This window comes from Garra rufa, unplaced genomic scaffold (genome assembly GCF_049309525.1).
Source record: "Garra rufa unplaced genomic scaffold, GarRuf1.0 hap1_unplaced_729, whole genome shotgun sequence".
Lineage (NCBI taxonomy): Eukaryota > Metazoa > Chordata > Actinopteri > Cypriniformes > Cyprinidae > Garra > Garra rufa.
This window is the reverse complement of record NW_027394994.1, coordinates 1-11,882: the sequence shown is the minus strand read 5'-3', so window position 1 is coordinate 11,882 and position 11,882 is coordinate 1. Positions and strand designations below refer to the sequence as shown.

Here is an 11,882-nt window from a genome sequence, read left to right as displayed (position 1 = left end):
CACAATTAAAACACATAAATCAAATATGAATACTGTGGGTATTGAAACAGGGTAACAAAAACAATAAATAGGCAAACACAACCATTTATGGTCCCAAACAAAGGCTTTGGAATGCATATATGCAGTACGAATAAAATAAAACCAATACACGGCTTAAAACCAGCGTTCCCAAACATTTTCAGTCCGTAAAAGCAGTCACTGTGAAACGCTGTGGAGGAAGTATGTTGGTAATTGCATGCAGTCCAACAGCCAGCAAGAGCTAGTGCAGCACCAATGCATTCATTTCCAATCTCCTTCCTTCATATATGGTGGGAAAAATGATGCATGCCAAACAGATAGATAAATAAATAACTCAAGGGCCCTTCAGAGTCAATCACACTTGAGGCAGAGTAAAACGGAAACGTGTTGGAGGTGTGCCCTTCTGCTGGTTTGGGGTGAGAGTATTAACAGTGTATACAGTCGTATATCCAGGAAAGCGTGACTATTTATCACAGTGAGCGTGTAGAGATGGTTTTCCCAGGCGTGTGCTTCTATGGTGACAGCGTGATGCATCACATGCTCTCAGTGGTGCGTGTGGAGCTCGATTCGCAGCGACCCAAGAGACACACGGGAATCAGTACTTCTTTAAATGTACCGTTAGTTACCGGCTAGTCGCCCCAATAATGTCCTTGAATTCCTTGGGGGATTCTGGGAAAACATCTTCACGAGCAGGAATCAACATTCGCTTGTCAAAAGGTTGACAGCATATCCATGCCTGAGGATGAATATCTTGGACCGAAAGTACGGGAAGTTCAAAGGTTGATGCAAAAGTTCAAAGGATACAAGTCCTTCATACGGTAGGCAGAAGGTACAGTCAATTTGATCCCAATAATAATAAGTGAAAAATAGAAAATCCATTTGAAATGATGAAGGTCTGAGACGCACAACACTATGAATGATGTCATTCGTCCATTTAAGCTGGAACCAATCAGATTCTATGACATTCTGGTTCATTAGCATAATATATTCCTGCTTGAAATTGTTTGGTTGTTTATCAATATATGATGAAAACATAAGAAAAAAAGGGAAAACCTGCAAGTAAACAATCGGATTTATTCATGAAACATGAGTAAAGTGAATCCTTGGGAAATCCATTTTTGAACGATTTTTAATGTTTTTTAAAGAGGCCTTTTCTGCTCACCAAGCCTGTATTTATTAGATCTGAAGTACAGTAAAAATGTAAAATATTTTTACTATTTAAAATAACCATTTTCTATTTAAATATATTTTAAATTGTAATTTATTCCTATGATGCAACGCTGAATTTTTAGCATCATTAGCATCAGAAAGCACTTTAATATTCTGAATTGCTGCTCAAAAGACATTTATTATTATTATTATCATCATGTTGAAAAGAAGCCAAGTAGATTTTTTTCAGGTTTCTTTGATGAAGAGACAGTCAGAAGAACAGCATTTATCTGAAATGTAACATTATAAATGTCTTTATCATCACTTTTGATCAATTTAAAGCTAAATAAAAGTATTAATGTCTAACACTTCTTTCCACAAAAAACAGAAAAAGAAAAAAAAAAAATATATATATACTAACTCCAAGCTTTTGAATGGTAGTGTATATTACAAAAGTTTTTTTATTTTGGATAAATGCTGATCTTGCTAGAAATAAAGCCAAATAAAATAAATTATATCATCACTGAGCACAACTGCTGCTCCAAAAAATAAAACAAAAAAATTATATAAAGCAAAAAAAAAAAAAAAAAAAAAAAAAAAAAACTGAACACAACTGCTTCTCCAACAATAAAATAAAATAAAGCAAAATAAAATAAACTAAAAAATATTTATATATAATTTTCATATCTTTGGATCTTTATATTCATCAAAGAATCCTGAAAACTTAACTTAAATACTTAAGTACTTAACTGTTTCAAATATTGATAATAATAATACTAATAATAAATGTTTCTTGAACAGCAAATCAGCATATTAGAATGATTTCTGAAGGATCATGTGACACTGAAGACTGAAGTAATGATGCTGAAAATGTATTTAATTATAATTTATTAAATTATAATTTATTCCTGATCCCAGGAATAAATTACATTTTAAAATATATTCAAATAGAAAGCAGTTATTTTAAATAGTACAAATATTTCACAATATTACTGCTTTTGCTGTAATTTGGATCAAATAAATGCAGGCTTGGTGAGCAGAAGAGACTTCTTTAAAAACATTAAAAATCGTACTGTTCAAAAACTTTTGGCTGGTAAGTAAATGATGCAAAAATTGAAGTACGAATTATTTAGTAATCACTCATCAACACTTAATAAATGCAACTGAAAAAGCATAAAGGGGGCGTTGCAAGGAAACACCAAGATTCATTTATGAAACAAACAAAATGAATCATTGGTAAAACACATTTAATTTAATACAACAATTGACATAGGAACGCCTGAAATTATGAAAACAAGAGCATAAAGGGGGTATTGTGAAGTAAACACTGGAATTCATTCATTAAACACAATGAGAATAAACTGTTTGCATACAGATGTCGGATCTGGATTCACGAATGACGCCCATTATGAGTAAACAATCATTTGTCTACAACCTTCATTCATCAAAATATGAATAGATCATTTGCAGCTAAAATATTATCCAATTTTATGGCGATATTACAAAGTATAAATGTGTGCATTTAAAATATGATTTTACTTCCACTATTATATGCCTACGATTTTACAAATTTACATAAATGGCCTGTTTTTTTCTAATAAAACATAACTTTCTTTGCTTTAGGTCACCAAGTTAAGCAGAGCTATAAGAGAAAATATCAGGATATTTTTTAGATTATCTCCGTTTAGTTGCATTTAGTAATTTACACCAGGCTGTGCCTAAAATTGATGAAATGTACTAATTTGATGTATGAAAAGGACATTCGAGGCGCCTTATCATCAGGACCAGAGACAACGTTCCTGGTTGTGTATGGATCTATCTAAAATACAAGATCTACTCACAAATACTAAAAAATACACAAGCCATAATGAAAAATATAGATAAAAAGCAAAATAAATGAATACATTTACCAGACAAGACATCTCAAACAGAACACAGGAAGAATTTTGACCAGAATCAGAAACTATGATTATGAAACTATAACATAACACATTTTTAGATCGTAAATAATAATACTGGTTTGCTAACTGCATAAATAGTTGTCAAAAATATAATCACACTTCGAAAAACTATTTTCTTCCTTAGTATTTAGGTCTTGTTTTCTAGTATAAATATCTAAAACCAATTGAATCCGGATGCATTTACTGGACAAGTAAAATTACTTAAGATATGTCTTGTTTTCTAAATAAATTACCCAAATCTTGTTAGTTTTTGCTTAAACCAAGCAGAAATATCTGCCAATGAGGCAAGAAAAATTATTTAGTTTAGCTTTTGATTTAAGATTCTCTTTCTTACCCCATTGGCAGATATTTGTGCTTGTTTTAAGCAAAATATGGGTAATTTATTTAGAAAACAAGAATTGTTCATTCATTTAATTTAACTTAACAAGTAAATGCATCCTGATTTATGAATTCTTAGATATTTGTACTAGAAAACAAGACAGAAAAACCAAGGAAGAAAATTATTTTTTGCAGTGCAAACTAATTTGGTCATAATTATAATCATATATCTAATTGCAAACGCAGTTGCGGTTGCTGCAAGAGAGTGGTTCTTCAGCTTGCAGTAATTCTGTCAATGTTAGCAGTCTGTCAGAGTCTCAGCCGTTAATTAACTTTATAGGATTGCTCTATAAAGGCTTTCATTTCGTTAAGTGTAAAACAATTTAAGGCATTAATGGAAAGAAACGGCTTTAGGGAATTAAATCTAGTCACGACTGATTATTTTTGTTAAGGTTTGATGGATGATGTAGCGTCTGGAAGTACCTATCAGGTCTTATTTATGAAGCAGAATGAATTTCTGTGCAAATTGTTTATGAAAACTATTCATACCCTAACTGTTGGATATAATTGCACTGGACAAAGCAAGAATATATTTAGTTAAACGTGAATTCTGCTTATGTATTGTGGGCAAACAGGTCTGATCTGAGTTCTAATCCCTCTATATGATTGCTAAATGAAAATGCATGCACACAAGACTTGCCAAAAACTTTGAGGGACACATATACACACACACACTGACAAAGACACACAAAACAAAACCAATAAAGCTAAAATGAACTCAAGTCTTTGTGTAACGACTCAATGAGTTTGTATCAGTTAATAACGGAATAAATGCTGGATCACGTTTTGTCCTTACTGAAAAATGCATCTAAAAGTTATAGGTATGAAACACTTTGGAAAAGGTGCCATGTACCAATTTATAAAGCTGCAATGGTGGATAACAAAAACGCTGTGAAAATCTGAAAGGTTAGGCACTGAAAAACAGGTGGAATGAATTGGAAAATGACCTGGCCATGTCACACGGTGTGGATGTCAAAGCCTGATTGGTTAGAGTTCTTCATAGTCTCCACCCTCACTGTTTCCTGGTCCTTCTCCACCCGCCAGGAAGGCCTCAAGATCGTCCACATTTCCTGCTTTCTTGGTTCTTGATGACTTTTTCTTCTTCTTTTCTTTCTCGTCTACTGTTCCCACCTCATCTTTTTCCTTTTTCTTGTGTTTGTGTCGTTTCTTGCTGTTCTTGTCATCCTCCTAGAAAAACCCCCACAATGTTTTACATTTGATTAAGTTTGTGCACAAGCAACAAAATCTGATGGCATGAAAAAATGATTTGATAAGAGCAAATTGTTGATCAGTACAGACCCTTAGATCGCTGATACGGATATTGAGAAGGTTGACTGGTGTCCAATATAATGCTGTTATATATAATACTATTTAATGATAACAAACAAGATGCAAACAAAAGTTGGTGACATTAAATGAATACTTTCTTTATTTGTATAGATTTAGCTATATTTGACATTAGTTTGTTTCAATTTCGTTTATTCGCAGTGTTCTCATTTGATAAATAATGAATTTAAATGAAGAAAATTCTTTTTTGTTTATTATTTTTAAGGGGAGACACTGCAGGCAAAAACTGTTTTTCATGCACCTGTCAAGTTTGAGATTTTGGGTTTTTTGGGGTTTCATATCAAACTAGTGGCAAGAAAACACCCAAAAGACACTGTTAAGTGTTTCTTTCAAAGCACTTTGTCTATTTGTGTCAATAGATTTCAATTATAATCCATATTTTTAATGGCCATTTTTTAATGACTTTTCTTTCTCCTACACTTCAGTAACACTTACACACACCAAACTTTACATTTTTATCCCTGTCTATATTCTGAAGGTTTTCACAGAGGGATTTGTTCATATATAATTTGCTTGATTTTATACAACATTTTATTCCCCCCAAAATGGTAAAAAAATACTTTTTTTTTCTGAATTATGGAGTGACAAAATGAGATACCCAAAATCCCCTCTGTAAAAACATTTGACTCTAATATGTCAAAAAAATGAACATGAAACATGAATATTGAAACTGACTTCATCCAGTGTTTTGATTTTTGTACTAGAAATGTATGCAAATGAGCACATATTTCATTAAATAATGCCTCATTTGCATATTTAAACCTAACATTTTAGAAAACGTGTAATACAAAAAATATTTGCAATTATCAATATAATCAATTAACTGGGTAATAAGGTGATAACTATTAGTTATTTGATTTACTCTATTCACCTGCAGTGTCTCGTCTTAAACTGTATAAAACACTATACAAGTAAACATGTGGCAAACATATTAAACATATTTGACGCTATTATTTGACAATCTTGTTGGTAGATTTTAGAAGGGACACACACAGCCAATGCTACAAACATCAAAAAATATTGTTTATTTGCCTTGGCTGATAAATCAGTCGCTAATGTGGTCAGGTTTTTAATATCTTACCTCTTTGCTTTTCTTCTTCTTCTTTTTCTTGTCCTTTGTGGAGTGTCTGCTTTCATTATCTGAAAGATAAAACACTTGGAAGTTATGTTGTTATTCGATTATTGGAGGACATTTTTACAAGAAAATACTTTTCCAGTCTTTCTACTTCAAAATGTCATGTTTATTTAACATATTACAAAATTCACAATTTGATTTTGATTTACAAGCTCTCAACTAATGCTGTAAAATACATGAGAGTCAGTTGGTTCTACATTACTATAATCATGCAGGTTAAAATTAACCGATTTGTATATAAACACTTAAATTACACTCACTTTTAAGTTTTTATAATAACAAGGTTATAATAATAACTTTACAATTACATAATTGTATAAGTTTTTTTAAATATAAACACTTAAATGGTGGCTGTCATTAAAACTTGACAGATTTATTTAAACGGAAATATTGAAGAACAGTAAAAAGCCAAAATGTTATTTACTGTTTGAATATTGTAATACAATGGACAGAATTTGAAATCAGAGACTTTGTTTCATAACAAAAGTAAGAAAGCACAAAGCTTATTGCAATTTATTGGATGGGAGGCGCACTACAAAGTTTCGTTCATTAACTGAAAATCGATTCTTGGGATTTAAGAATCTATACTGTTTCATAAACAATATTGATTTTTTTTACCTAGTCCTAATGGATGCCTATGTCAGCGTGAGTGAAAGATAAACTCAGTACATAACGGCGTCACTTTCAGAAAAAATGTTTTTTTATTCATATCAATCCACATTTTAAAACATGCACCAATGTTTTCAAAGATCCATTAAAAGTAATCTTTTTTTTATCTGAAGTGGTAATTAAATAGACACTTAAATTAACTGTCAAAAAGTAGGACAAGGTTTCAATGACTCATTAAATAATGTAATCTTGACTTATATATATATATATATATAAAGTACAAGTCATTTACTGAACGTACCTTCCTGGTCTTCACTGCTGTCTTTACTCTTAGGCATTGTCTCTTCAAATCCCAAGCCGAACAGGTCAATGTCACTGTTGAGGGTCTTAAATGAGGCGGCAACAGGTTTGGGGGGCTCTGGGAGTCCAGCTAACACAAACCCATCATCTGACCGGTCAGACAAGTCATCTTGTGCAGAAAAGGTGCCCTATGAAAAACAGACGAAGCATAACAAAATGTATTATACTTATTTAACATCCAAATGATCTTTTGTGCGATTTTCTTACCAAGTGTATTTATTAGACTTTAGATGCATTAGATGATTCATAATAATTTGAGAACAACCTAAAACAACATTTGTGATGAATTTAAGTGTATTTTAGTCAAGGTCATTATTATTATTAACTAAAACAACTAAAAAGATAAAAATATTTTCATTACTTCAAATAAAATAAACTTAAAGTAAATTAAATAAATACATAACATTTCAGCTATTTGCCAAAGCAACATTTCTCCAATTTAAGTACTAAAATAACTAAAAATAAAATAAAGGACAACTAAAAATAAAAAAATTCAGATAACTAGAGAGACATTGAGTTTTTTAGGCAGTTTTTAGTTTAGACAAAAAAAGCTGAAACTTTAAAAATAAAATTAAAAGGTCATTGAGATTTCATCAGTTGATTGGTTAGTCATAAGCAACTGATAATCAGGAGTCTGAAAATGGTTTTCTACCTTCTTGATCTTGGGTCCGTCAAGCTCTTCGTTCTCAAAATCAGGGTCGTCCATGACAAATGAAAGCATCTGATGAGTGACTTGAGCCTCATGTTCTGAATCTGAGTCGGCCTCAACAGCGCCTCCTGTCTTTAGACGTTGTGGCTGCACTGCAGGTGCTGCTGTGGTTTTCAGGCTTTGGGGTCTTTCAGCTGGTTTTGACTTGATTTGCAGCTGTTTGACAGAATTCACTGTAGATCTAGAATCACTGAAAATATGAGGAAACAACATTTTGACTCCAACTAATTTATTCATTAATCCATCCATCCATTCACTTGTCTATCTACTAGGGATGTAACAGTTTAAGCAAAACTGTCTCGTTATTATAGTGTTCACATGACAATATGAAACAATAGGTCCTCCGGGGAAAAAGTGCAGATATGTAAAATATATTTAAACTACTTATTCCAACATAACAGGTCACAACATAAGTTGTGTTTTGGGTCATTATGTTTTGGCACATTATCTGTCAAACGAACTAAAACCGAAAGCACAATGGCTTCATCAAGTCTGTTTTTACTGCGTACTTCGTTCAGGCAATGAGCTCGTGATCCAGTGTTTTCCGCACCTCAGAACGGCTCAGTTTACAGTGACTGCAGTGAACTAATTTATTCCAAGTGCTGTGAGTTTAGCACACATCTGGGAACGCAACAGCCACCAGTTAGGCTTTATTTTCATTTCACTAGCTTTGGAGTGAGACAAGTTTTTGTAAGCCTATTTTCACTGAAGCTGGAGTTTTCCGTCAAAATAAAAGCTTTACTGTTGTTTGTGTCAAAATAAAAGCTTAAAAGTGCAGTATAGCAGAATTGCTGACAGCTAGTGGTTTGAATAGGTAACGTTACTGCAATCCAAATTCAAAATTTCTCTTTCAAGTGTAGAAATTAGCAAAGAAGTATTCATTTTCATTTATTTTACAGTGCAATTGTTTTACAATATATGGCTATTACTATCAAGAATAACTTTAATATAAAATAGTTGTCATTTTTATTATTATTTTCTAGAGGTCGACCGATCTATCGGTTTTGCCGATTAATCGACACCGATAGTTGATTGGCGGAACTATCGGTTATCGGCAAAAATCAACTTAAACAGAGTATACATTAGGGGTGGGAAAAAAAATCGATATTGCAATATATTGTTGTGCTCTCTGTCGCAATAAATAATCGATACACTAACGGCCAATATCGATATTTTATTACAACACAAATGATTAATTTACCCGTCGTCAGTGTCACTGTCACTACCCAATATCTACCATTCTGTTTGCGGGGGGCGCTGTTCGAGTAAATAGGGGTAAAGTGGCAGAAGCAGCGGCCAGTGAAGAACACAAGTTATCTTACAACATCAGAGAAGAAGCGCAGAAAAAAAGAGAAGTGAGAAGAATGACGGAAGATAACGAAAAACAAATCAAAGACGCACCCGCTAGTTGAGCATGCTGATCAGTTACGCCTGTTTCACACATACTCCGTCTGCAGTGCTTATGCGTTAAGTATTTTTTTCCGCACCCATGTTAACGGATTAGAGCGTTCACACTGCACGCGGTTGCTTTGCAAGTGCATTGAATAATACGTTGTTTATTATACGTTGAGTTTAAACGTGAATATATCTAGAATTGTATTAGTGTACTGTGATAAAAGAGTATCACAATGCTGAAAAAGCACGTTTGTATTTGAAATCAAAATAACGGATAAATGATGTGTTTGTGGTAAACAGCCGCGGATCAAGAACGGACTGCAAACGTGTCCTGTGTGAAAGCAAAATGAGTCCGTGCTGCTTCTGCATTGCATACGTAACGCACACGGACTGCATACACACTGCAGACGGAGTATGTGTGAAACAGGCGTTAGTGTTCCTCAAGAAGAATATGCCTTGATGAGACCACTGTCCAGGTTAACATAAAGCACTTTACAGTAACTTACTACTGACGTTTCAGTATCACGGTTTACACATGTTAGTTAATGTTCATGTTGTTTTTTAATGTTCAGGCACTTTTATCTGTCTAGCTGTACAGTGTTTACATTTAAGACCAGGAGGCAGTGAGTTATTATGCAAATGCATATTTCTTTGCACAGTGTTGGAAATGTTGGCATTAATAAATGCATAAGATTTCCTTATTATGGGTATTTTTTTCTTTTTCAGTCACATATATTGTGATATATCGTTGATGAAATTTCTTCCAATATATTGAATATCGTAGATATCGTGAATCGCGATTTTATCGATATCGTGGGCCACATATCGCCACAGAATTGAATCGTGAGTTACCTGTATCGTCCCACCCCTAGTATACATACAATATCCATACGATGTAATTTCAATACTATGGTCTTGGTGTGGATGTTTAAAGATGGGCCATCTTTAGCTTGACTGTTGATATAAAATGGTAACACCTCACAATAAGAGTCCATTTGTAGCTTTAACTAAGACTGATAAAAGCTGTAGAATAGAAGTATTGTTCCTTGTTAGTGTTAATTTCAAAATTTACTGATATTTTTTAAAAGTTTAAGTATGTTTAATATTAATACATTTATTCTTTTACAAATGGTTCAGTCCTCTTTTTTAAATAGTAGACCACTATTTTAGTATCCATTAAAAAAAAAACATCGGTTGATTAATCGGTATCGGTCAGTGTGGTACAACCTAGCTATCGGTATCGGTATCTGTAAAATACAATATCGGTCGACCTCTATTATATTCTAATCTGTTTGGCTTCCTAAAACACCAGTGCAAATGTCATTTAGACTAAGACAGTACACCACAAATAAAAAGAGGGAAGAGTCGCCTTTAAAGTTAAGGTTCGAGTTAATACAAGACTTTTTTCTGAATTAAGTTTACTTAGTTAATTTACTTTTAATTTTAAACTCTCAAAGTGCTTTAAAATGTACAATATTTTTTTTCTCCAAGTCTTCATTTGTCTTTTTTTTTTAAATATCGCAATAATATTGTATCATGGATGTCATGCTGTGATATTATCGCATCATGAGATTTATTTTATCGTTACATCCCTACTATCTACCTATCCATCCAGCCACCTATCTATGAAAATCACTTCACTGTCAAGGTAGCATTAATTAAAAAAAATAATAATATTATTAAGAAATGAAAATTGGTTTTGCCTTCATTAAGAGTGATTTAATTAAAGTAAATTAGACAAGTCTCATTGCTGATGGAATAATTTCTATTTCGGAAGCTCATCAACAGTGAGGGAAATTAATTAAAAACGTATCTTCTGGAAATTCTGGTCAGGTCTCAACATGTCTGCATCTCACTCAAGTCTTTCTATTAAAAGTATGATGCATCTGACTCATCTGCATGCTGTTTCTTACCCCTTTGAGTTTGGCGCCGAGCCAATGCCTTTAAACTGGGCAGCAGAGGGCAGAGATGATTCTTCCTCCTCTTCATCACTCGTGAGGGTGACGCCCATGCTCGGGACCGCCGCTTTAACGGCAGAATGAGACAGCGCTCGGTCATCCGGATCTAAATCATCCTGGAAACCAGAGACCAGAGGATTTCCCCGTCCCTCTCCATCACTGAGGACAAGACAGGAAAACTCTCATCAGTGTAATATGAGATCAAAACTAAACTCATTCACCTTGTCAATAAATGCCCATGCTCTTTGCTCACCTATCACTGTCCAGGATGGCAGCTGATGCTGAGGGTTTGTTCTTTGATTTAACTGCTTTTCCACCTTCTTCCAGAAAGGTTCGGTCCAGGCCCACCTCTGGCACAAACTCATCCACATTCTGCACTTTTCCAGAAGGCTTTGGGCCTTCAGAACCTGTTTCTGATGAAGATAAAAGACCAGAAAAGGGTTTAAATTGAATGTGTGCAATAAGCAAATTGCTGTTCTTGATTCATGGCAACAGGTTTGCATGTTTTAACAAAATGCATACTGATTGAAATCATATTAGCTGTGTTAAGTAATGGCAAGATGCACAAATTATGTTAAACATCTGCAAAGATTAGATATTTATACCATATTTATAACTGAAACATATTTGACCATTATAGAATTTTCCTGTTGTTAAATAAAAAAAAAAGTTATAAATGTAACATTATTAGGTAAATCTGGCTTTATACTACAAATAAATAAAATCATATATAAGAATATATATTTTTACAAAATTTAAAAAAAAAATGCAATAATGATGTTACATGACTAAAAAGATCAGATACTTTACCTGAAACATGAACTTTTATGGAATTACAAGTTGTCCTGTTATATATGATTCTG

The 11,882-nt window shown here is 33.2% G+C and overlaps 1 protein-coding gene across 1 annotated transcript; it reads right to left on the bottom strand.

Annotated features, from left to right (window-relative positions):
* Positions 1–6: 6 nt before the first annotated feature.
* Positions 7–11,432, bottom strand: LOC141317324 (rab-like protein 6; the record flags this gene model as incomplete). Its single annotated transcript, XM_073833064.1, has 6 exons — positions 7–4,694; positions 5,935–5,993; positions 6,899–7,085; positions 7,610–7,856; positions 10,975–11,178; positions 11,273–11,432. Coding segments are annotated over 6 exons (1,058 nt in total), but the record flags the coding sequence as incomplete, so codon positions are not given.
* Positions 11,433–11,882: the final 450 nt, after the last annotated feature.